The sequence below is a fragment of the Synchiropus splendidus genome, chromosome 18, assembly GCF_027744825.2.
Source record: "Synchiropus splendidus isolate RoL2022-P1 chromosome 18, RoL_Sspl_1.0, whole genome shotgun sequence".
NCBI classification, from domain to species: domain Eukaryota; kingdom Metazoa; phylum Chordata; class Actinopteri; order Syngnathiformes; family Callionymidae; genus Synchiropus; species Synchiropus splendidus.
The window spans coordinates 9430796-9457972 of NC_071351.1; the positions used below are offsets into that span (position 1 = coordinate 9430796).

The window sequence follows — 27177 nt, forward strand, 5'->3', positions numbered from 1 at the left end:
TCTCAGTCTTCATGGATCAGCAGAGACTTGAGCTCAAGTTTGTGGCTGTGGAATATTGTTTATGTACTTGCTGTGACTCGTTTTCTCAGCTTCCCAGTGGCAGGGTAAGACTCATTCATATGTGTCGTTTTATGATCTCATTTTCCACTAGCCCCTAGTTTGTAATCTGAGTGTAAAGGTACATAAATGTGTGAGAAATACTACTAATAAAACCGGTATGTGATAGAAGTATAATACAACAGCATGACTTCCACATCTTGCCCACTAAATTCACCCTTATTCAAGTATCTCACATCCGACAGTGTTGTGTGTTTGACGCTGATGTCCGCTAGGCGTCGCTCTTCCGGTGACCCTGGGTGTTGCGGTTCGAGAGAAATCCTGCAGTGTAGCGTCACGAGAGCGAAAACACAGCCTCCACCCATGTCACATTTCCTGGCCTCACCATTGGCCGGATCACATGTATGTCACGACGAGCTCCCTCGCTATTGGCTCTTCGCCCTGTCCGTCTACGTAGCAGTCGGGGAGTTGACGTAATCTCTTCGGTAAATCAAGACACTTTATCTATTCCTCATTCGCTTGTGAGCGGATAACATCCGTATTTTTATCTTCCAGGGGAACCTTACTCCTTGAGGATTATTTGGTGGAGCGAAGCGATAAAATGGGCGTCTTTCACCGGAGTGGACTTTTAGCTACACGCAGATTCTGATCCACAAACATCCCATTTGACGCCCGTTAGCTTCACAGTCGCCGCCGCTATCGCCAGGTACCAGCGTCGGCGAGAGTCTCCAGAGGTAGGTGGAACATTTACAAACTTAACGTGACGGATAAACGCCACGACTGCATGACTATTACAATGATATTACAAACCAGCCGCGCGGAGTTGTCTGCAGTCGTTCGCCACGTCCGAATTAGCCCAGTTAGCTAACAGCGCTAGTTTAAACGCTCCATGATATATTTATGTAACTGCATATTCCTTGTTGCTGGCGGTGATATTGTGGTGTTTGTGGTGCCGTTTGTGGCTCTGGACATCGCTCACACCTGACACCGCACATGCACTTGTCATAGCCGTTAATGTCTCCTCACGACTTGCCACCAATCGACAATATATAACACGTCGCGAACCAACGGATTTCATTCATGAAGATTCTGGAAATGGATGTGGCGTCCAACTTCTGCCCGCATCAACACCGCCTCGGCCGGACAGGGCACCAGCCGACTCCCTAAAAATCAGCCGTTGTGTTCTTCGGAGTACATTAATGGGTTATTATTTCTGCGCATGTGGTGGAATCGATGGGTGAAGCAGCTCTTTCCCACCGTGAACCAAAAGCTAACAGGGCAGATAGAATTTCATGGGCGTATGCTGTAGCAGGAATGGCTGACTGCAAGGACGTGGAAAATATGAGCCTGTGCTGTGACTTGGAGGTAAAACTCCAGACCAGCTGAAGCTTAAATACGACAGAAAAAAATAATATTTTATAATAAAAAAATATAAAGAAGCATCATTGCAGCTAACCATTCTACTATATGTATACATGTAGAATATAAGGAATTGATTTTCAAGCACTTCATCTGTGAAGTGTGTATACAGACAGATGTCCAAAGGCCCTGCCACCACAAGACAAGAAAATAAGTGATAAACTGTCATGTGCATGCATAAATCACCATGATTTCTTGGGGCAATTTATTACTTTTGTGAACCTACTGCTAACAACATGTGGCTATTATCATTTGTTGGTATTGATGTGTTTATTTAAAGAGAGAAATATTTACTCTCCTGTTTGCGTTATTGTTTTTGACAAATGTCTCCAGTTGAATCCCAGCATAATCAGTTCTATGTCTGTTTCCTTAAAGGGGTGACGTCAAACCCATTTCACTTGGAGACGTCCTGCACCGCCAACATGTCAGGGGCTTCTGTAAAAGTTGCTGTCCGGGTCCGGCCATTCAACTCTCGGGAAACAAGCAAAGAATCAAAATGTATCATTCAGATGCAAGGCAACACAACAAGTAAGGGTCCAACAAGCACACGAAACATTTGGAATGGGAAAGTTTGGTGTGTCTGTCACAGCCCCCCCTTTCTCACCGACCCCTTCACACACACAGAGACATGTCCTTCCTCCAGGGCTCTTGCAGAGAACAGCAGAATGAGCAAACTGAATAGTGGAACAGTTGGGGGACAAGCGGTCTCAATGCGAAAGGTTTACAGAGTGAAATTCCTTCCACCGCCTTTGAAAGGAACTTGCATGCCCGGGGAGTTAGTCTGTGTGAAATGCTGAGTTGGTAGCTGGACACTGAAGGGTCGCAGACTAGTCTTTTAAATAGGCTTACATTTCTTTCAAATCATGTCCGTTTGTGTTTCAGTTTTAACAACCAGTGGCTTTGTAGTTTATGGGTTCGTTTAGAGTCTCTTCCATTGCTTGTAAAAGGCATTACTCCATTGGTGTGTATATAAATCCTTGTCGGTCATTTTAACCTACTTTTTAATGATTTTGTAGACTGGAGTAGTTGCAGTGTGAAAAGGGAAAGTGGCATTTAAGATCACTGCAAGCGACTGAAAGTAATTTTATTTGCAGACTCAGCAAATGGTTGTTTTGTTACCATGACACCTTCTTAATTCGCATAAACCTAATTCAGAAATTGAATCTTGTTGCTGTGCTAATGTCAGCAGGCTTTTATTCCGGATTTGTGTCCATTTATGTTTTATACACCGCCAGCTTTGTTTGTCATATTGTAAGGCAGACTGATCTTAATCTCTCATTTCATGATTCACGAGGGTTGCTTTATACGTGGCATTCACATTTTGAATGGGTAGGTTACATTCAATGCATTTTGATAGCATCATGCCTCTTTTCCAATCGAGACAAAAGCTTTCACAAAAATAGTTTTGGTGGAATCTGTCGCATGCTGTCTGGTGAGACAAAGAAGTTCTGAATAAGCTCCATAGTCCGATTCACATGTGACAGTGAGTCATCAGCAACGGTGGAATGTGGTTTTGTTTTTCCGAATGACCGATGAACACTAGCATACCTGACTTAAGATTTTGAAGAACTGGTGGTCCAGCACCATGTGAGTTTTCTGTTTTCCCTGTCTTTTGCCTGTCATTCAAACTGGTCGCCTAATACAAAGCTTCTGTGGATATTCCATAAGGATCCAGCTAGTTTTGGCTCACTAGGCTCTATCTCTCTCACTTCCTCAGAGTAGGTCTTTGTGAAAATCCCCATGACTTTCCACTCCATATTTTGAGATTTTCATTCTGCCGACATCATTTAGAGTGGCTCCGGGGTGACCATGTGCTTTGTAGCAGAACAGCAGAGGAATATGCGCTGCTTTAATAGTAAGTCCGTGAGCAGAGGAGGCTGCAGCAGCACTGTCTATTTCCAATGGCATTGGCAGATTGCGGAGCAGAAAGGGGGTCTGGCAGGCAGCCATGCTTTATCATCAGGGCATTCTTGCATGCTCAGGACAGTCACATAAGGATGGTGTTCACCTGTCCTATGAAGGCCTAACTACCAGACAGAACATGTCACTTGCTGTTACTGCCTCTCTGGAAATGGGGTTTTTCAGAGTTGCCCTCTTCATCCAACATGACTATCAACAACATTTGCCGTATTTTGCAACGCTTGCTTAGTTGTGGAGTGTAGGGCAGATGTGTGGCTGTGGCCGTGACCCTCCTCTCATTGTTGTCTGTCACTTCAGGGCAGATGTTGTCGTGTGTGAGATTCGTGAACAAAGAAAACTAGAAAGCTTGGGGCAAAGGAAGGATGTGTTCTCGACTCTTCTCCCTCCTCTCTCTGTCCCCACTTTTCACCACACATTGTGAGTGGTCAAGGGTGGGGGTGAAGAAGAAGGGCAGTAAATTGATTATCCACAAAGCAGGAAAAGTGTCCAAGTCTCTGCAGGCTGGCTAAAAACAAGTCTTCTTTCAGGAGCAGCTCTTTTTACGTACCAGAGCTGATGTCATAATAAAGCGGTGACGCCTCAGACTTATGCTCTAAAAGCGAAATAATGGCATGATGAACCCTTGTGAGAATGAATGCTTAGGGTTCCTCCATACTTCTCTGCTGTTATGTAAGGCTTGTTATGTTCCACCTTGAACCAGTGAGCAGCTTGTGATGTGTGCATGGCCAAAGATGGTCAACATATCTGCAGAAAAGCAGGTTGTGCAATATTTCAAGCCCACATCTCATGTTATAAAACAAACTGCCGTTGTTCTGCACCTCCTGTCGAGGATAGTTTTGGTAATCCATCTGCCTTGTGGACAGTTATTTTGAAGTAATGTGTCAGCTAACTGACAAGCTGGTTGAGCAACTCAAAGGTCAGCTCATCAATTAAACCTTCACCCTTTGGATGCAGTTCTCCTCCAGTCTCTCGTTGACCTTATCACGAGGAGAGAGATGGTTTATGATGGCCATGTTTAAATGTTTGTGACAACGCAAAATAAAAAATACTATCGAGCAGTAGGTTACGTCTGAAATTTTCTTTTCTATCGAAAGCTTGTGTTGTTTGTCTGTTTCATCATGTTATGAGGAGTTCTCATCCGGTTCAAAAGTAAACTACTGTGCAAGGCCTCGGCAGCTTTTCACAGCATTGTCGTCCGACCCGTTCTGTTCCTGCCACCTGTGATGAGTAAGACCAGGGCCGCCACATGCGATAGGATCCTGTGCAGACTGTGCCGATTGACCTGATTAAGAACGGTAATCTGCCAGCTTGCTCTAGGTCGCCACACCCTGTAGCCTCTGTAATCCCAGTGACCCTTGCAGGTGTACGCACACTTGCACACGCCGCTCAGGGTGTCACATTCTTGTCACCTCATGTTGAGATTGTTTTGAGCCTGGGAATTTAACCATATGTACTTACTGAGCAGACTTGCATTCCAGTCTGAACCTCGAAGCAGATGCTGTGCGTTACCAGCTGTATCGTGGAACTGTTATTGACAGAGAAGTGGTCAATAGTCCAATGGGTCATTTTCATGTCGGAAGTTTTACCCACTAACCTAAATCTCTGCTGTTGCCATTTTTATGTAGCAATCATTGGAGCATTTTAAGAGTGTGAACATGCAGCAATGTTGTTTACAGACTGTTGTTCGAATTCCTCTTTTGAAGTTGTGAAATCTCAGCCGGCTCTAGTGACAATACCTTGAACTAGTAGTAGTCAATACTGAATTTAGTGAAGCAAATGGAATTGAATTGAACTAGATCCTATGAAGTGTGAGGATCCTGCAGGGTTCTCATTTGTTTTTGCCATTAGTTGATGTGTCTTCTCAGAGGTATTTATGCCTGAACTACAAATCCTACTTTGGCAGAATGCTGGAATGCTACTTTAAGTGTCAGAGGTCAGCAAGTGAAAGTGATAAATGCCTTCTAGTTCTATAGTTGACCAAGACAGTTGCGGTTTCCGTCCACATCTCTTGCCAACTCATCACTGCCTGCTCCATTTTCCACTTACTTTCCTTGAGCTATTAGATGTGCTTCTTTGCTCTGATGCTGCAACTATTTACCTAACCACTAACTTATGACTTGTCAAACTGGATGTTCCTCTGAGTTCGCACCTGAAATTTATGCAGACGCGTTGTTTTTTTGCTATTTCAGGCTATGTGAAACAAATGGTCGATGTTCTGAAACAGTACTTGGCATCCAAATCTGAGATCATTTTCATAATGCAAGGAGTTGTTTATCAAATGTGTGCCTCTGTCTCTCATAGTAGTTTGTTCAGTGATGAGCCGAGTAGAAATGGAGTGAGGCTGACTGAATGGGGGATGGGAGATGTGAGAGCAGCCACAGCAGCAGTGATGGTGAAAGTCAGGCACGAGCATTATTCACGTGTAGGACAGCGTGAGGCAGCATCGTGTACCATAGCTCGGTTAGCAGAGGACATGATGAGCATTTTAAAATGGTGTCCAATTGAAATGCATGTTTGTGTGCGATGTATGTTTTTTATTTCCCTGTGAAGAGAGCGGAAATGTATCTCATCTCAATAATCCAGTCCCATCTTTATGTGACTAACTTTTAGTACACTCGATGACATTTGATGGGTTTCAGGAGAATTGGAATAAATGTTAGTTGTTGTTCATTTTCAGCTCAGCCACAGGTTTGGTAGTTAGGTTTGTTGAATCGTTTCCTTCCCTCTGCAATTGAGGCTCCTTGACTACAATCTCAGATAGATCAATCTGTTTTGTCATGAAGGTTGACATGCACACTCATGTGGCAACTCGAGGGTTAATATCATACAGTCAACATTAATCCCAAAGTAATGGGTCAACATGATACACATACACTATATTGTGTTTCTCAGTTGTAAGAAAGGATGGTAGTTTTAATCGCGTTGCTGAATTAGATGTCACTTTTCTCTTCATTTTACACTGATCCAATTCAAAAGATACCCTTTATGTGAGTTGCATCTGTAATTTTCTCCTCTTAGGACACTTTGTTCAATTTCACCCTGTCTCACCTCGTTTCGCCTCCCCTCACTGGATTTCACCCTGGTCGCTGCTTTCGGCTTAGTTTTGTTGTCATGAGCACCAAAACACAACAACAACTACAAAAACAAAAGCATAGCCGCTTAGACAAATTTGTTTTTTCAATATTGTGACCACATCATGAAATACACATGTTGTTGTGTATGCTTCATCCCAGATATGTGTACAAAGTGTATGGTTGCTAGTAGCTACTATAATGTTTAATATACTGTGATAGAGGTTACAGTTGCCAGTTGCCTTCCCTTCATCCTTCTTTCTTCTCTGTTTGTTTTGGGGACTTTAACTGGAGATCTGCATGCTACAGTTGAGATCATGATGTCATGCTGGTTACATAAAGCCTGAAAGCATTTAAAGCAAGTCTCAGAGTTGGGGGCTAGTTGTTGAAAATCCAGGTCACAGCTCAGTAAAATGGACGCCTGTTGTGAGCGCTGAATATAAGGGCCTCTGTATTTCTGCGCTGTTCTCTCAACACCCTGCTCAGATCCAATGACTTTGTCGTTGTTCAAGGACATTTTTAACCTGCTGACGCCTGTTGACATTTCACACAAAAAACAATGTCATGTGGGAGGATGTCACTTGTTGATGTCTCTGCACCAACATAAAAACTTTATCATTATATCTTGCAAGTTTGTGGAATGATATTTATGCAGCTCTCATGTTCGTCATGTGTCACCTGATAAGACTGGTTTTAAAGACAAATATATTTTGCATTTGCAGGGTGTGTATTCGTCATATTACTTGGTGATTGTCATAAATACACAAATTATAATTCATGTCAATCATAATGGTGTGACAGACGTTGATTGACGTGTAAGTACGTCTACTGGAGGTTTTGAGTGCCTTTCGGCTTTCATCTCCACCACTGCCTGATATCCCCATCTCTTTGTTCCCACTTGTGTTTTTTTAGATCCTGAATAGAGTCCTGCTGGGTTAGCATGTTTTCCTTGTGTCTCATTCCACTTTCCAGAAGCCCCTGTTATTCTGGAGCCGCACGCATCAAAAGGCCGTTGCATTTTTATTGTAGCCATCAGTGTCTGTGGCCGAGGAGCAATGTATGGTTTGGCTAAGAGTTCAGCGGAAAGGTTGGGCGGCTAAAATCTGTCCATTCCTTCCTGTCACTGACATTCTGTCGGCATGCTGAGCACTGGCTGCCATCTGCTGCTGTATAAATAGACAGTGGTCGGAGCTGAAACAGCTGGCATGCTGGCCACAACTCACTGCGCCCCTGTGCACTTTTTTCTTGCTAAGTGGACAAATCTAATTCGGCACACTTTCATCTGAGCACTAAATCATCTAGATGGAAAAATTTTTTTTTTTCTACGTATATGATAAACATGACGATCTGCGATGAGGATAAACGTCAGTGTGAACTGTGACACAGTTGAGTTACATGACCAAATAGTAAGCGCATCTATGACATTTTATGAAATTATTTTAATGTGCCAGATAAAAGTCAATCTAATATCTGTGTCAGGTGTTGAATGCAAAGGGATATGAATGGTGTAAACAGGGTCATTGTGATTGTGGGGGAACTGGGAACATAGACCCTTGTCATAGCAGATTACCTAACATGTTTTGTATGGGCTCTTGTGTTCATTCCATTGTTCTGGTGTCTTCCTGTATTTTGCCCCTCCATCTAGACAGCTCCTCTTTCAAAAGCTTCTGCTCTTATTTCTGCTCACATCTTCAGCGTTTGTGGATTTCATTGCCTTACGTTTTTGTAATGCTGATATTCACTGTATAGTTTTAATTGAGTCACCTTTTTACTCATGCACAATGACTGTTCTATTTAAATCAACGTCAATTCTGCCTCATTACGATGCATGAGGACTTCTCAAAGGCTCGGAATTCGATGCACCTTCTCCTCTCCAGGGCATAGAGCTGCGTGATCAGGCGCCGCAGTGACGTAACAGTCATTAGCGTTGTTTTGTAGATATCCACCTATAACATTAATGATGATGAATTGTGTTTTCAATAGTCCTTTTTGGAACTAGTGAATTTTTATCTGTGAAATTACGGTCAGTTTTAAGGCTAATTGAGCTGCAAGGATGTTTGGAGTTTCTGTTTTGGAGACGTTGTGTGGCCAGTGTTGTGGCTGCGACAAGCTCAGCTGTTTGTCAAATGTGCGCTCCCATGCTCATACACTACTTATAGCCCTGAGCTTTGGGCTGCATCCACTGGCATCTCTGTCACCTGTTCAACAGCTTCAGCAACCAAGCAACGTATCCATCACACACTTTCCAATACAACATAAGCTACACAAACTGATTTATAGTCATTGATATAAATTGATCTTGGACAGACTGAGCATTTTACATTGTTATCCTGGTTTTTGGTTAACAGACCCAGTTTGTTAACCCAAATGTTTGAGGTTTGTGTTGAGGAATGGACGTTTTTTAAAGTTGCTGTGGATCTGGAAGTACAGCAAATGCTAATAGCGATTGTTGTTAGTGTTCAACTGAGCAGAATAGGGTGTCCTGTTTTTTTTCCATTTTAAAATAAGGAAAAATAAATGTCCTGTACACATAGCTCATGACTTCTGAGTTTATTGAAACACTGTCCTCTGTTGATCAAACAGCAGACATTGATCAGGTAGAGCTGTAAGAGCCGTGATCCTCCCTGAGGGTTATTCAATGTTATGCTCAGCCAATGAAGACCTTGTTTGTCTGCTACTCTCAGTTGACTGGCTCGAGCTTTTAGACCCCATCTGCTGTTCTGAGACCTTCTAACAGCCTCATTAGTGTGGGAGTCTTTGCTTTCCAGGGTGGATTATAGGACCCAAGTTGAGCACGGAAACACAAAATGTCTGCTGGCTCCTACCAACTGAGTGATGTTCTTTACGCACCCGGATGTGGTTAGTTAACAGGTATCCACCCTGCCATGAAATGCCAAAGCTCCTACAGTGACGAGAGACCCATCAACACTTCATCCTGCTGAGCAGGAACCAAAAAAACACAGCTACATGGCCATGTCTGTTTACTGTTTTCATTTTTTATTGGTCATTTGTTCTGTAATTTCCATTTGACACATTTCCATTCATATCTTTATTTTTTCACTTTAATTCTGGATTTTTTTCGTGCTGTTTCTGGATTCTAGATTCTGACGAGATAAGTAGCTTAATGTCTTACTTCAAATTGAAAAGCTTTTAGTTCAGTTGCTTTAACTGGTTTAAATACTTCATAGGATAATCTCTATTTAGGAAATGACTATAATAATACATGAATGATAATGCATTTCAATGAATCTGAGGGAGACAGGATGCAATATTCTGAATCCTCCATCGGTTCCAAGTTAAGGTTGCCATGGCAACCTGAGTCGAGCCATATACCTGTTGCCATGGTGGAGAATGAAAGTGATGACGTTTACCAGGCAGCCTGATACGTCTGTTCTGACAAGGATGTGACGCATGTGGAAATTATTACTATAAGCGGAAAGCAAATATTCCTCATTGACATCCTGCTTCGTGCTCCTTGTTACCGCATCTCTGTTCTGCAGCGTCATCGACTGAAAAAGGACTTGCCTTTAAAACTGTGGCACAATAATGACTCAGGATGGAATATATAGGCCACTTTTGTGTGGGATTTCATTCTGGTATTGTTAAACATTTATAGGCGGCCATGTCAGGTGACTAAAATGATGCAGTTCCTGAATGCACCTGAAAGATAAAAGTGGGTCACAGAAGAATTTTGGTGGGTGGTGCATGCTATCAAATTAATTTGTCAATATAGTCACAGTATAGTAGCACATGTAGGTACATGTGTAGAGAGTGCGTATGTGTTGGTCATGTTTTAAATGGGAAATATACTGTAGCTGTCTTTTGCTGGCTATTATTTTACTGTTAGGAAATCTTTTGCATAAGTAGTGTTTCTTACATGCGCCTGAGGATCATGTTGAGTGGCAGCAACGGTGCCATTTGACTGGTTAGTGTCATGGGCTTTTCCCCAACCTTCCCTCAGTCCTATCATATTTCTATTTTAAACTTCAGTTGACTCATTGGCACTGAGATGGACTGTCTTGCTGGCCCCTGTAGATTGTTCTAGGAAAGGGTAATGAGTATGTTGGTAACTTAAATCCCTACTTCATTTCTTCATACTCTGGTTGCTATTTCCCTTTGGAGGCAGGTCAGAGGTCAATTGAGGATTTATTTAGACACCTGTCCTGTTGTATCATTTTTCAGTGCCAAGTGTGGAAGCCCTCTTACCCTTGACCATGATTGAATTTGTTCTTTATTTTTTACTGGCTCATTTCTGTCATTTGATTGTAAGCTGTGAAATTTACATGACTTTTTTTGCATAATGTTTATGTGTTCTGCATCCTGAGGACAATGTGTGTCTCTCAGTCAACATGTGACCTGTGCAGGGCGATATGCAATCCCCGTCTCTCCACATCCCCTGCATTATTGATAAGTGTGCTGCAATCCTAAGCACACATTAGGCTCTCAGTCGGGAACATCTTGATACTGAGGCCTTTCAGGCATCCTCATGTTAAGGACCGAGACCTTCATTTTATTTCCCTTTTAGTGCTGATGACTAAAGAGATATTTAAAGTTTTGGAGTAATTATTGTGGGTTTGTTTTTGTTAAATCTAGTCAGAATTCTGTCCATTCTTGCTGCTTTAGATCTGTATTGTAGATCCTGTCCTCATTATATGTCATTATATTTGAAGCCTGCTGTTCTATGCAAAAGACTGATCCTGTTGCTGAGAATAAAACCCGTAAAAAGACCAATGAAGGCTCTACAACCTGAAGAAGAACAGAAAGAAAAGAACAACTGGACTAGAACAATTTCGGTGCGCCAGACTTGTATGCTTATTTCTGTCTCTCCTTAGAATTTTTGTCTGCCACAACCTGAGCATATTGGCTTGAGTACTGTTTCTGTTGGCCTGAATGAACTCATATTGACTGAAACAAGACGGCGTCAGTCATTGTAAGAGCTTTCTCTACTATAAGCTTACACAAACACGATCAGTAGCAGCAACCATCCTGTAGTTAAGTCTGAATACTCTTCAGGTATTTTTTTATGTCTAGTTCAGAATGAAAAGCTTGGTTTGTGACTCTGTTGATGCAGCATGCTTGGCTCTGAGGGAGGACATTCCAAACATGGCTGCAGATTCTTGTTCATTAAAAAAGGTTTGTGTGGCCATGAGGGACTGTTGAGCAGTGTAATGGTGTCATTCCATTGAGAGGAACGGCTCTCTTAGGAGAGCATACTTCACACAAACGCTTTTGTTGAGGGTTTAAATGAAAACATTTTTAAATATAGTTAACAAGTCAAGTCAAGTCATCTGCACAAACAAGCGACTTCACTGGGTGACTGTGAGCAGAAAATAAGACGATTGCATGTCAGAATTCATTGCTATTTTTCTTCCACAGCTATTCTCAATCCCAAAGCCCCAAAAGAACCAGCAAAGACCTTCAGTTTCGATTACTCCTACTGGTCCCACACAACGGTGAGCAGATGCTTCGTTTTATCTCAATGACCAATTTCAAGGTTGTGTTTTTAATTCATTGATTATTTCTCCAACAGCCAGAAGATCCCACCTTTGCATCACAAAATCTTGTGTACAATGACATTGGTAAAGAAATGCTGGCACATGCCTTTGAAGGCTACAACGTCTGCATCTTTGCCTACGGCCAGACAGGAGCTGGCAAATCCTACACTATGATGGGGAAACAGGAGGAGGGGCAGGAAGGAATCATCCCCATGGTAAGTACTGCATTATAACTGGATTGCGAGGCTCTGCTTTTGCTCCTTTAATGTGTGTATATTGGCAGCTAGTAGTTACGAAAAGTATCCAATTTCAAATATGATGTGGCTGACTGACTTGATTATATTGTCATCATGATTTTTGCAAGTCATGTGTGAAAAGTCTTGATGAAGGTGCTATCCTTCTTGTCTCAGCTTTGTGAAGATCTCTTTGAGAAGATCAATGAGAGCAGCAACAACGAGGAGCTTTCCTACTCAGTGGAGGTGAGTGAGACTTTCCACCTACTGTTGCGTTCTATCTGATATTAAGAAAGTTGATGCAGCCTGAAAGTTTGGTTGTTATAGAACAAGACGCAAAAAAGACGGTATTCGAATACTGCATGAGCTAAATTAAGAATCAAATTTTTAAAAAAGCAGAGGTCATCTAGGGTGAGCAACTTCAGAAAGAACTGGAGCAACGCTGACAGTTTCTCGGTTGAAGAATAATCTCTAAATAATTTAACGGCTGTAGAAGCTTTCTGTTTGAAATTGACTAAATGAGGTGAAGTCTACTTTTCCAGTCACATGACATTTGGAGTACATTTAAATTTAGAATGTTTATTGCAAGAAATCATATAGAAAACCATGTGGGATTAAAAGGAGGGATAGTCATCATAAATACCCCCATTCTCCTCTGCTGAACACTCTGGTATCCGATCCTCACATCAGGTGTGTTTGCTTGCAGGTCAGCTACATGGAGATCTACTGTGAACGAGTCAGAGATTTGCTCAATCCCAAGAACAAAGGAAACTTGCGGGTGCGGGAACATCCTCTTCTAGGTCCTTATGTGGAAGATCTGTCCAAGCTGGCGGTTACCTCCTACACTGACATCGCTGATCTCATGGATGCAGGAAACAAGGCGCGGTGAGTCACACCATGGAATTCAAGGAAATACTGGGTGAGACGCTTGTCACCAGTGCACAAAATAATAGAATAATATTATATAATAATAGCATAATAACAGAGTATTTCACGCATTTGTGTGTGCTTCCTTATGTGTGTCACGAGAGTCCTGTGGGGAGGAGCGAACATCTCCCTAATCTTCTTCTGCTGACTCAGAAAGCTTATTTCTAGAACTAGCTGTGTAAAACCCGTATCTCCCCTGTGACAATCTGTCTCCGTAGGCCTCAGTAGTTGTGTCTGCGTGGTATTATCCTGCTACCTCGGCTAAGTAATCCCTTAAACTCAATTCTCTATAATGCGTCTAAAACCCAATGAAATTACACCAAGACTACAAGTGGCTAATAATATTAAAGAAATTGCATTTTCCCCTTCATTTCTTCTCCTCTTCAGAACGGTGGCTGCTACCAACATGAATGAGACCAGCAGCAGGTCTCACGCTGTCTTCACCATCGTCTTCACACAAAGGAAACATGACAGTGAGACGGACCTTTCTACTGAGAAGGTCAGGTGACACAAGTGTCCTTTAATACCATGTTCAAGTTGATTGTCCCAGCTGTTTTTGCTGCTTTGATATTTCAGTTAAGTCTAACAAATGTTGACAGAAGTGAAAGAATGCATCGGAATTCGGTCAATTGTTGAGAGACAAAAACATCTGTGTCCTTCCAAACACAATGACCTTTGTATTAAGTCATGTGACTTCACAGATACGTTCAAGTTTTTTTTTTTTTGTTTTTTTTTTTTTTTTTTTGCACAAAATGCTGAAAAAAACCCACACTGAGCCATGTGAGATTCCCAGTATAAAAATAGATTTCAAAAGTGTTTAAAAATAAATGTAAAAATTGCATGAATTGCACTCAATATGTCACTTTCCTATTCCAGGTCAGCAAGATTAGTTTGGTAGACTTGGCCGGAAGCGAACGAGCAGATTCCACAGGAGCCAAAGGCACCCGGCTAAAGGTGTGGTAGAATGAATGTGTAAAAGCAGAAAAATGTTGAACCAGAACAACCATTATTTCTTTCATTCCGTTTACAGGAGGGAGCTAATATTAACAAGTCCCTCACCACATTGGGAAAGGTTATCTCTGCACTGGCTGAAGTGGTAAGTGTGATTATTCTGATTTAACCTTTCTTTTGTTTTTTAGAAAACCTCCATTAACCCCTCTCCCTTCCAACTTTCAACTCTTGTCTTCTATAAATAAACGTTTGTCTCCTGGCATCCTGTTATGCCTGCCCTGAATGTTTTTCTAATGTTACTCCTCTGTTACCTGCTTGCCAAGGATAATTGTACCAGCAAGGTAAAACCTAACCTTCATCCTCCTCCTTCTGTTTTTCCTATTTTTGAGTCAAATTTTGACCAATTAACAGTGTATTACTACTACTACTGCTCCTACTACTACTCCTACTACTTGTGGCTCTTTTTTGTCCTTTCCCTCTTTATTAATTTTACAGCACATTTGTCAGAATAATTGCAGCACTGTTCCAGTTCTACTCTGACTATGTTAAACATTGGCTTCTGCATTGCAGAGTAAGAAAAAGAAGAAGACGGATTTCATCCCATACAGAGATTCTGTTTTGACATGGCTGTTAAGGGAAAACCTTGGTAAGTTCATTACACAATAATTAGGCATGCATTATTTGTAATTACCTGAGAGGATTGTAGTCAGCTCCTGCATGTTAAGAAATTCATACACGGTGATATTTTTTTTTTATTGAAGAGTATATTCTAAAGGACAAAAGTTCCTGTGAATCTTTATAGAAATGACAAAGGCATGTAGTCCTAAACTGACAATTTACCATTCCATGATGTTACAAGCCTAGTTCTCTTTTGCCAGGTGGAAACTCCAGAACAGCAATGGTCGCCGCCCTCAGTCCTGCAGATATCAACTACGATGAAACCCTCAGTACGCTTCGGTAAGATTCCCGTCTCCATTTAGACATCTTTGTACATCTTCACAGTTCTGAACATTTTTCTAACTGACTTGGATTTGTCCTTCCAAGGTATGCCGACCGAGCAAAGAACATCAAGTGCAATGCTGTTATCAATGAGGATCCCAATAATAAGCTGGTGCGTGACCTTAAGGATGAAGTGGCGCGACTGAAGGAACTGCTCCGTGCCCAGGGCTTGGGAGACATCCTGGACAGTGAGTTTATCGCCTGCACAAACAGACAAATCCAAACTTCTGTCAAACTTCTTCGGGCCAACTGTGAGCTCACGTCTTCTCTCTTCACTGTCAAATTGGCTTCATTTTTTCACTCAACCTCACAACTTACTTCAGTTAATAACTCTTCACTTCAATTAATATAAAAATACTTCATGTGAATATTCAGCATTTCTCAGTCCAACAGAAATGCAGGTCTACCTAATCCTGTTGTGTGCTTGACAAAATGTAATTGTTGCTATGTGCGACACTAATACGCACTAATAATGTCTAATTGTCCTAACAAGTCATCTCATCTGTTCTTGCAATTTCACTCATGAAGAGATGTCTGTAACCTTTTCTTCCTACCTCTTGTTGCTGACCTCTGATCCTCTTCATCTTCTCCTGCTTTCCTTCAGTAGATCCAATGGGGGATGATTGCTCAAGTGGAATCAAATGTGTGTATATGTGCAGTTGCATTGTCTGGTACCTTTATAGCAAACGGCGCTTTTGTCCTAACTTTTTATGATGTTTGCTACTAGCCTTGCATGAGGTGCAGCGCAGCAGCTGTTGAACTGCAAGGCTTTCCTTTAATGTGCTGGCTAGCATGCTACTAGCATGTATGTTATGCTGCATTAGAATTAGGTAGTTTGGTGTACTGTAAAAAATAGACTTCACTACTGATGTTGCTTTTAGATATGTTTCTATTTTAGACAAGCCTATTGCTGAGCATCCATTCCCCTTCATTTTGTCACCTAATGTTTCCATTTTGTTAATTATTCATGGCAGGTGAAAGTCCACAAACCTTCAGACTGCCACCTCTTGGTTCTCAGACTGAGGTTTCGAGCTACAAAAGTAAAGGTGCCCTCTTAGTCATTTCTGAGTAGATGCCTTTCTAATGGTATTAAAAGAGCATTAGTTTCATTAGCTGGTGAGATAGTCACATTTGATTGTGTTTCCAGTAATCCCTATCCGTTGCCCTAGTGTTGTCCTCATCTCCTGGATGCTGCTGTAAAGATGTAGGTTTAACAGTTCAAAGTGGAACAGGCAGTGGATTTGCATTAAAATAAGGGAATATTTTGAGGTCTGCAAATGGACTTCTACTGTAAAAAGTCAATCTGTTCTGCTGGTGTTAAATCCATCTTTGGCAAAGATTGTAAACTACATTTATAACTAAATAAGTTATGGATTTAAAAGAAGACTGAGAGCAGTTGAAATGAAATAAAGCGAAATTTTGTGAGTAAACCGATGGAAATGGATCCTGATTGCTGCATAACAATGCTGTTGTTCTTGTTATTGTTTATGATGCTTAAGCTTTTGGCTGCGGATTGATGAATGTGGTTATACTGAATTTGTTTGACGTATTTTTAAGAGAATTTGAAGAGAATCCTTGTTTCACACGCATCATTTATTTCCCATCTGCTGTGCTGAAGTAGGTAGCCGGTTTAAGTCCCCTGATGTCCTGGAGATTTGTTTTTTCTATTGTCTTGACGTGTCAAGTGCATTTTCAAACGCTTGAAAATGTACACAACAAATCCAAATGCTTGACTGCAGGCAGAACTCTGGTGGCATGTGGCTCGAGCTTTCATTGCTCTGTGAAGACAGGCTCTACTTCGGAACTGAATTTCACTTGTTTACAAATGCAATTATGGCAGTTTTCACTTCAAATTAAAACGCAAAATCAAGATGTTTTCCATTTCAATGGACTGAAAAAACAAACACACTTCGTCTAGCTTTGGAGTGAAAACTGTCTTTCTGTTGTTTACCTGTTGTTGGACAACATCTTACATTCCCTGCCCTGTGTCTTTCTCTCCTCCCATCCTTTCCCTTATCTCTTCTCCTCATATTTGGTGTTTTAATTCCTTTTCATCTTTTGTGTTTACTACCCATACTTCACCATCCTTTCTGTACTCTCCATTTCCCTCTCCTTCTTTTCTCTTGCTGTTGGCTCAGACCTGAAAGACTTTCACAACAATAAGAATAGATACTTGATAGCCTCAGAGAATCAACGGCCTGGCCATTTCTCCACAGCGCCTATCGGTTCTCTGACAGCTTCACCGTCGTCTGGTTTGCTGTGCAACCAGGGTGGCCTACAGTCGGCCACTAGTATCCAGGAGCGCATCATGTCAACACCCGGAGGAGAGGAGGCCATTGAAAGACTAAAGGTAAGGTTCAGGCCACTTCCAAGGACTGCTGCTTCTTCAAACTTTGTCCTCCTAGAGGAACAAGCTCAACCTTAAACATACCACCAAGAATACTGCGGCTCCTTAAGTCTCATTTATTTACTAAGGGGATGAAATGAATGACTTCAATAAATAAAAAAAGAAGCTGCTAATTAATCATAATATTTAATCTGAGCCCACCTATTATCCCCCGCAATCCTTCATATCCCTCACATTCAGAGCAGCTGATAACAACCATGAAAGGCTGCAGTTTCCATGACAACTAAGCTGCCCAGTCAGGCCGTCTTCCAGTGACGTCAAACACCACATAAATGGGTGGGAAAATGGACCAAAATAGATTCTGTCGAATATATATATGGCTGGAATTGTGACGTTCATACTTGCCGTTGCAGCTATTTTAAATCATCAAGGCACAAGATGAACAGTGATGATATTAAATGAGATATTTATTGAACATTTGTCTTACTAAAGCAACTCATTTACTTCGCAACATTTGTTTGTGGATCGCAAGAAGCAAAATATCAATCTGCTTAAAAATATGCTGAGTGCATCTGTGATTTTATTAAACGTTGCTGATTCACATGGTGTCCCCAGGAATCAGAGAAGATCATTGCTGAGCTCAATGAAACCTGGGAAGAGAAACTGCGCAAGACGGAAGCCATCCGCATGGAGAGGTTAGTGATGTGGAAAGATGAACGCCTGTGAATAAGCAATCCAACATGTATCACGTTCTACTACTGAATAAAATGCTCATTCTTTTTGTAGAGAGGCATTGCTAGCTGAGATGGGTGTGGCAATCCGTGAAGATGGAGGAACCTTAGGTGTATTTTCTCCTAAAAAGGTGGGTTATCAAGCCAGCACTTCTGTGATCTGTTTTCCCCTGTGATAACCGTCTTCACTTCTCATTCACTTATCTCATTGGTTTATCATTTCCTCTCTCCCTTTCCTTGATGATTTGTCCTTGCATGCTCTCAGCTTAACCATGAAAGGCAATTTGATTGTTTTCCAGTAAAGGAGGTTTGTTAATATCATCGTGTTCAACCTTTGTTGGTTCATGAGATAGTGATGACTTTGAAAATTACAGACCAGATGCTCAATGTTTACTCTCTGCCGTGTAAAATTGCTCAATGTTTGTAGTGACTAGTTGCCTTATTAGCAGTAGCAAATCCTGTGAGGTTGAATTTCCTATAATCTTCTTAACAAAGTAGATTATTTGACTTTAGAGTTCAGGATTATTCCTGCAAGTTATTGAGCTGCTAATAGCTGAGTGGCACATTCAATCTCTAGCAATGGCTTTCCTCCTTATTTTCTTTGCTATGTGTTTGATTGGCGTGGAAAGATGTTATATCCTCTGTCAGATGAAGAATGTATCATAGATTATCTTCCTGTTGTTTTGTTTTAATGCGTTTTCTGTTCAAATTTTCATGCCTCTTACCTGTTTCTGCCTGATGGTGGTTAGAATTTCATTGAGAAGTCATGCGATCTCTATACAGACTTTAATGGGGTCTTCTCCCCAAAGAAGGTTGGTGTGTTCAAGTAGTTTAGTGTTTGTCAAGGATTTGTACTTAAATATAGCAACAATGTAGTTAGTGTGTGTAATGACTGTATGGCCAGCTGTGTATCAGATAAATAGTGTGCAGAACCTGATCCACTATGCCAGAATGAACCGTCTGCCTGGTTTTTAGACTCCGCACCTGGTGAACTTGAATGAGGATCCCCTCATGTCCGAGTGTCTGCTCTACTACATCAAAGATGGAATTACAAGGTATGTGTTCCTCAATAAAAATAATTCAGTATAGTTATGCTAACGTTCAAATATACCATCACTCTGGCATCACATTTGGGCTTTGTTTAAATTTCAGTTTTTCTTTCATAAACCTGACATTGGACTTTTAGTAAAGTCGGCGTCTATGACATTTGTTGCACTATAATGGCAAAACCTTGCCCACTTTCAAATCCCTGTCTCGGCTGTTCTATATGATACATCTATTATAAAGGTTGTATGTCATATTTATGTGGCAGAAAAGGTAAACAAAGTCAATTTCAGCCTGTTGTCTTGTTGGGGCAATGCATCTTTCATTCATCCTTTTTTGTATTTGATCATTGCAGGGTGGGTCAGGCAGATGCTGAAAGAAGACAGGATATTGTCTTAAGTGGTGCTCATATCAGAGAAGAACATTGCATATTCTGCAGTGAGAGAAATGCCAATGGCGATGGTAAGACATCATGACATCACTGGTTATGAAGTGTGTGCGTGGGATACCTGATGTGTCCATGTACAGGAGTTTGAGTAACTTTGTTTTGTTCCTAGTGGTCGTCATGCTGGTGCCATGTGAAGGATCAGAAACTTATGTCAATGGCAAGCGAGTTGAGGATGCTATCCAGCTACGTTCAGGTATTATTCCTAATCCCTTAATAGCTCAAGGATATAATAAAACAAGAGTACATGTGGCTGAGGACTAGTCAAATAGTTTTGACCCTGTTTTATTTTATGACAGTGGAACTGTTGCTTTAAAGAATGAAATCATATATGAATAATTCTTTCAGGAAACCGTATCATTATGGGAAAGAACCACGTGTTCCGGTTCAACCACCCGGAACAAGCCAGGGCTGAAAGAGAGAAAACACCCACAGCTGAGACACCAGTGGAACCGGTGGACTGGACTTTTGCTCAACGAGAGTTATTGGAGAAGCAAGGCATTGACATGAAGCAGGAGATGGAGAAGAGGTATTTTAGTTGTCTGTCTCTTTAACATGTCTAACTATTATCTAGGGCACTTATGTGTGCACGTCTTCAGGATACGCTAATATATATACCACAGTTTAGCCTGTCCCCGGGATGAAAGATACTGGTGAGCTGTTTATGGGTTATGTGGGAAACATTTGGAACTTAAAAGGCAGACATATGCAATCTTCTTGCCAGGTGGAATCAAAGAGAAGTTCTCAATATAGTGAAGGGGAGTTGATTTCCAAACTTAATGGGCAGTTGCAGTTGTAAGCATGGAAAAATGCAGTTACTGTGGAGTGCATTTTACAAACTATGACCATTCTCACTTCAGGCTCACTGAGATGGAAATCTTGTACAAAAAAGAAAAAGAAGAAGCCGATCAACTCTTGGAGCAGCAGCGTCTGGTGAGTTAATCTGTTTTCTTCTAACTGAAACTAGACCTATTCAAGTTGCATTTTGACATATAGAAGCATATTTCTGAGTCATTATATCCTAGCTAGTATGTTGGACCGTCTTGGTCTGGATTTAATATGACTAGTACTAATTCTCACTCTGACACTTTTGAGATGAATGATCTATATAGCGCATGTCTGTCCCTCTTGCATGGATGTATTTTCTGGTTTGAGACAGATGAGCTTTTATTCACCTTATTCTTGGGGTTAACTGTAGCTAATTTGAATCAGCCAAAAGAGTCTTTCCCCTTTCAAATCCCTTCATGTTTCTTCTGTAGTTGATTTGAATCATGCAAAGCAGCATCGTACAGCAATGCTTAATAAGGTGTGTTCGCGTGTGGGTATTGGGAATAAACTCAAATTGAGCTGCTTTTGCATGGTTCATGGTTATAGCATGATTTCTTAACTTGTTCTCTTCTGGTTCTGGACTCAGTTGCTGTGTTTGCTGTTGAGCTGATCTACTTTAAATTGGCTGTTGATTTTCTTTGATTAGATTTTATCTTGAGTTTGTTATTTTCAATGCAGTTGCTGAAATGTACAATGCATTGTTATAACAGTACATTCATGTTTTAGATTTTGACTGATAGTGACAATGTGGTTTCTCATTGACTTCTTTGGCCACCTCTGTTTGCCAACACTGAGCGGCATGGCTCCAACACAAACTTTCCAGTGCTTCAGTCGAATTAGCCAAACAAAGGCTTTCTTGATTCTTTTTGTTCAGAGCTGCAAGTGTGGGATTCTGGTTCTCATCAGGAATTAAAATCGAATTAAAGTTGCCAATATGCCACATTATTCATATCTGCACTTCCTGGTTGTGATCTGTAATGTCATTTGTCTACAACAAAATGAGAAACTGCATTCTTTTCCGACTAACAAATGTTTCTTGTAGTGGATTAACATCCCCACCACTGCTTCTGCTCTCTCTACTGGCTTTCTGATCGACTGCAAGGACACTGTCTCCTAACACACCACTAGTACTAAACACTTACCGTAAATCTTCTGGACTAAAAGGGGGAAATCTCCAAACTCATCCTGCATGCCATGCCTGCCATAGTGCCAAGTGTTTTGGACTCATCTTTTAAATCACTTGTATGTATTTGAGGAGAAATATCGGTTAGCGCTACAGATTAGATACTCATTCATTTGATTATTCTTTTCAGATCATGATAGACATGCTTTAACTTTACTTTTGATAAATATGCAACATTGGGAACAATATTGTTTACAGTACTTCTGTCCAAGAAAATAACAGAAAGCTCTCAAAGCTCTCTTATTAAATAATTAATATAAACCCTTTTTAACCCTCCTTCACAATTATAATCAGAAGAAAGTCAATGAACCACTCTAAATGTTGTTTTTTTCCCTTTACGTCTCTTATTTCTGAAAAGGTTGCATGTTATCATACATATTGTAAAGCAATGATGTATGAAATATATTTCATTTGTATAGTGACTGCCTTTACTGTTAATGAGTTAAAAGAAAGTAAAATCAAATTTGTATAGATCTGTATAAGTTCCCATGTTGCATATACATGCCTTTTATTAATTCTTTTATGAATCATTCTTTCATCTCCTCTTTGATTTCCCATTTTTTAATTTCTCCTTTTTGGGAACCATCTGGTTTGTTTCCTGTGTTGTTTTCTCAAGGACGGCGACTCTGATAGTGGGGATGACTCAGATAAGAGGTCTTGTGAGGAGAGTTGGAGACTGATCACCTCTTTAAGAGAAAAGCTGCCCCCAAGCAAGCTCCAAACCATTGTGAAAAAATGTGGCCTGCCCAGCAGTGGGAAGAGAAGAGAGCCGGTTAAAATGTACCAGATCCCCCAGCGCCGCCGCATTACCAAAGACTCTAAGTGGGTAACCATCTCTGACCTGAAGATCCAGGCTGTGAAAGAAATATGTTATGAAGTGGCGCTCAACGATTTCCGTCACACACGGCAAGAGATCGAGGCTCTAGCCATAGTGAAGATGAAGGAGCTCTGTGCAAGCTACAGCAAGAAGGACCCCAATGAGCGAGACTCCTGGCGGGCCGTGGCTCGGGATGTTTGGGACACTGTAGGAGTCGGCGATGAAAGAATAGAGGATGTCCTAACCACCGTGTCGCGCGGAAGCGGGGTGGTGATGGATGAATTAAAAGTGCACATCGATAAACTCGAAGACATCCTGCAGGAGGTCAAAAAACAGAACAACATGAAGGATGAGGAGATTCGCACGCTCAGAAATAAAATGGTTAAAATGGAGAAGGTCCTTCCGCTAATCACCCCTGAAGGTCAAGAAAAGCCACTTAGTTGTGATAATTCTACAAACGTAGCCAGGACCCCCAGCCCGCAAGAAGAAAAAGCTCCTTCGTCTGAAAGTTCTGACACAGCCAAAGGAGAGGATCCATTTACCAGCCAAAGTTCAGGAGATGATTCGACTCAGAAACGATGCCAATTGCGCCTGATGCGGCAAGAACAGTTGCGCTTAAAAAACATTCAGCAGCAAGAGATTACTAAGCAGCTGCGCCGACAAAGCGGACCTCACCGCTTTATTCCCCCAGAGGACCGCAAGCTACGCTTTCCATTCAAAAGTAACCCCAAGCACCGCAACTCCTGGAGCCCTGGTACCCACATCATCATCACAGACGAGCGGGTCGTGGAGCTCAAGGTCCCAAAAGAAGCTGTGGAAGAAGAAGAGGGAGAAAGTCATTGTGCAGAAGCAGAAAAGATTGCTGCTTCAGTAATTGCTGTCACGCCTCCGTTGCCACCTCCAACTGTCCAGCACAGGAGCAAACCTTTGGAGCCAGTGTTAAGCCAGGGTCATAGACACAACTATAGGAACAACCAGCAACCCCAGCCTCTTGAACGAGGGCGCAGTAACTCATTGAACCACCGCCATCGGCCGTCTGGCTCTATGGAAGCAATGCAGCAGCAGCAGCAGCAGCAGCAGCAGGAGACCAACAGAAGACACTCCCAGGCTTTTTACCAGCCCCGCCACTATCAGAACCAGCCTGTGTACCCCCCGCACCATCAACCCCCCTGCAACCCACCAGGTTTCATGATGTTTCCCGATGGCTCCTTTAATGGTCACCTCCCATACCAGCAGTACCATTTTGCTGACCTTGCCAACCACCCAATCCACTTCCAGCCACCTCCACGCATGCGCAGGCAGAATTCCGCTCCCAACCTGAAAGCCAGCCGAGAGACCCCAGTCTGACAGTCTCATGCTCATTGTAGGCAAAAACCTTACAGATCACAACAGTTTCAGACTTTTTCATTTTGTCGGTGTGTAATTGGTTGATCCAAAAGTATATTACTGTATGTATTATAAGAATGCATTCTATTGTCAGCATAATATCTACATTATACTGTAGCCAGCCTCGTCTCAAATGTTATGCATCAGTGGACGGATTTGAGAGGACACCTGCCTTTTTATTTTTCAGCCTGTATGATGATGTGTCTGTTGTGCAATCATATCATAACCTTGCCAAATTTCTCTTCATTACATTATCCAATGTTGTTATCAATGATCTCATCCACTCACAAACAACTGCGTGAATCTGCGTTCACATTCCAGGTCTCAAAATTTTCATCATCATTTTCATCTCACATACACTGACATTCACCTTTTAGTTGACCGAAGAAATTGTCTGCCTTGTTGGTGCATGCTGAACAAATGTGTGACCAACATTGCTGTGCCTTAGTTGGTGTCAGACAGGGTTCCTTAACCAATGTGGTCATTAAGTAGAACCATTACATGAAACAGTGCGGTCTGGTCCAAAACAAAATCATCCCGAAACTAGGTTAAGCAAGGATATCAATTGCTGCTTTATTCTTTTTTATTATATCTGCTTTTGCTGCCTCCCTGCTCTACTTATGCTCTGAATTGTGTCAGAGGGTATCTCATTGTATTGACACTGCTCCGTAAATGCTATGGTTTCCAAATCACCTCAATATTAATGTGAACGTGGCCTTGCAAGAACAGGAGACCATTGTCTGTTTATTACATGCAGATGACACAAGAGAAATGATTTCAGGTTTACTTTGTGTTGCATTTATACCATCAACTTGACCTTTCAGTTTGACAAAAGCAATGACTCGGTTTATCAAAAGTGCCTTTGACCCGGCTGCTGGTTTAGCTAATATGATTGTTTATCAATTGAAGGGAATGAATACTCTGCCTTCATTTTTACCTCATGTTATCAATTGAACAAAATGAAATACTAATGTTATGAAAATGAAGTGTAGGTTGTGCCTTTTTGAACAGCCTTAATGCACAAGTTCACCCTGCAGTTTCAAAGAATACTATTAATGTGTGACCTTTGTGTTTCCATGTGCGAGTCACAGCTTTTTCACATGCCGCTAAAATTATTTTATCTTTCTCATGCACATCCTCCCTTCACTGACTGACATGATAAGTTGTATAACAGGGTCACTGATGGTTACCCCTGGCAAATTTATGGATCCTGGATTCATGTAGATGCTTAATGTGCACACCACCAGTTAGGTCAATCCCAGTAATTTTACTTACCTAAATCACAAGCACTGAATTTTGTATGCCTCCTTTAATAGATTACAGTATTGTATAGGCACATATTTTACTCTTAAAATTAATACTCTTTTATATTCAAAATGTTAAAAACAGAAAGAATGTAGTAAACCCATCGCTGAGATTTGAAGGGTTTGAAGTAAAAAAGGAAAGAACTTTATTGTAAAATCTTCCTCAGTTTTGTCTTGTTGTGGTTCTGGATAAAGCACACTAACTACCGTCCTTTCTGTTGATAATCGAAGAGTATTATTTTGACTTAGTGTTCGAGATGTGGGAGAAAAATGAAATTCAAGCTGTGATCTGATCCATTTATGTATCATTTTTGCATTTGTATTGGAAGACATAATTTATGCTCTCAGCATGGAGGAGACCTTTCATAAAAACCAAAAACATCATGGCACATAAGTGTACTGGTCTAGTGTTCCGTTATAACAAACTATCGTTGCATGTAGCAGCTGGTGCTGATGGCCCCAAGCCATGCTGGAATTCTACAGTGTCCACCAGACAATGTTTAGTTTACTGTTGTGAAAATATTGAGTGACTTGTGTTTATCATCTGATTTCCTTGTTGTCAAGTTGCGTCTGCGCAAATGAGAATAATGCATCAGTGTTGTAAATGACGATACAATATAGCCTTGTGAGGGTGGGGATTCATTTTAAACATGAAATAAACTGACATGCTCCAAGGTACTGTTTGTATGTTGTCAAGTGTGTGTTGGGTTGTTGAGTTCAAAAGTATTGAAACAATATTTTGAGCTATCCTTGTGTAATCAATTGTGTCAATAGATGTTGGAACAACACAGGCTTCTTAGTGAAACTTGGTTGCATTTCAACAGTGAGTAGGTTTCCCTCAAATGAAAAGGCTCCATTGTCTTCCCAGAAGACACTGGACAAATAGGATGAGGTCATCATGGCCACAGCGCATCCTGCACTGATGTTGATGGTGATGACGGCCCACATCAGATGACGGTCTACTCACTTTCTACAAACTGCTCTGCTCTTCTACTGCATGAGAATGCTAAGCATTGTCATGGTTTTCAATTGATTCATAACATGCAAACCCCTTTCAAGAGAACCCTCATGTGTCCTCTATTAAATTATGTTCATATAATGTTCATTGTTTTCAAAAAAGTATTGCAGGCAAAACAATTGATCCTCCCTAGTATTAAGTGACATGACATGGTGCTTGACCAGCAACCTGTGGGTGGTAAAGGCTGATACATTTACACCTGCTCAGGAAACAGCCAAAGAAGAAGATGCCCAATGTTTTCTGTTAAGGCCTTAGTCTCTCCTCATCCTGATATGGAACATTACCCTTGCCAATAAAAAATAAAAAATTACATTTAACAATGTATGGATCATTTCAGTCTGTCTGACTTGTTGGGGCTGATGGTCAGTTGTCTTGTCTCCTGTGTGGGTGTCCAGGTTTACGAGAGCAAATTGCAGGAACTTCAGAAACAGGTTGAGACCCGATCACTTATAGCGGAGACGCCAGATGAAGAAGAGCTTGAAGAGGAGGAGGAAGAGGAAGGTATGTGAAGTCAAATTCAACACACTCACAGGGCTTATTTAGCTTTTGAGTAATATAATCAAGTGTGTATTCTCTGTCACATTTTCCACACAGAGCCTCAACTACTGGGATGTGCGTACAGTATTACGAAAGCAAATAAAATAATCCTCTAACATCTTCATTCTCATCACGTGGTTACTCAAATCCATAATGATTAATGCACTGGTCTCCAGGACGCCTTGGAGACGTGGATGTTTAAAATAAAAAGTAGCTTGTTCATTTTGCTGTCTTAGTCATGTGGAACATTCTCTAACAGTCGGTTGCTTGCAGACATCTGTGAATAGGCAAATAAATGGTCTCCCACTTTTTTACAGGTGCTATTTTAACTGACTTTTAATTTTTTTTTTTTGCAACACATCGTGGTAATTGTGTTTTGTTGATGATCATATAAGTGCAGTCAACAACAGACAGGATTCCGTGACTAAACTTACCGCAGTCTGAAGTTCTTGACATGAAATGCCG

General features: G+C 41.3%; 1 protein-coding gene across 19 annotated transcripts in view; it reads left to right on the forward strand.

Moving 5' to 3' along the window:
• The first annotated feature begins 548 nt into the window (after positions 1-548).
• The window catches only part of kif1b (kinesin family member 1B), a 40637-nt gene continuing 14008 nt past the window's right edge, over positions 549-27177 (forward strand). For 3 of the 19 annotated variants that reach the window (XM_053850373.1, XM_053850363.1, XM_053850372.1), the window contains exons 1-23: positions 549-791; positions 1852-2004; positions 11844-11920; positions 11998-12177; positions 12373-12441; positions 12902-13080; positions 13510-13621; positions 13999-14076; positions 14153-14218; positions 14397-14414; positions 14644-14719; positions 14952-15030; positions 15118-15260; positions 15677-15715; positions 17211-17422; positions 18035-18114; positions 18206-18281; positions 19126-19205; positions 19550-19656; positions 19752-19835; positions 19988-20168; positions 20500-20572; positions 26571-26676. In XM_053850373.1, coding sequence (XP_053706348.1) covers positions 1899-2004; positions 11844-11920; positions 11998-12177; positions 12373-12441; positions 12902-13080; positions 13510-13621; positions 13999-14076; positions 14153-14218; positions 14397-14414; positions 14644-14719; positions 14952-15030; positions 15118-15260; positions 15677-15715; positions 17211-17422; positions 18035-18114; positions 18206-18281; positions 19126-19205; positions 19550-19656; positions 19752-19835; positions 19988-20168; positions 20500-20572; positions 26571-26676 — 2221 coding nt within the window. In that variant the 5' untranslated portion in view covers positions 549-791; positions 1852-1898. Of the gene's footprint in view, positions 792-1851; positions 2005-11843; positions 11921-11997; positions 12178-12372; positions 12442-12901; positions 13081-13509; positions 13622-13998; positions 14077-14152; positions 14219-14396; positions 14415-14643; positions 14720-14951; positions 15031-15117; positions 15261-15676; positions 15716-16046; positions 16119-17210; positions 17423-18034; positions 18115-18205; positions 18282-18415; positions 18458-18899; positions 18963-19125; positions 19206-19549; positions 19657-19751; positions 19836-19987; positions 20169-20499; positions 20573-22266; positions 25836-26570; positions 26677-26769; positions 26788-27177 lie in introns of those variants that run through there. The other 16 variants (XM_053850364.1, XM_053850365.1, XM_053850371.1 and 13 more) reach the window with 13 other exon arrangements.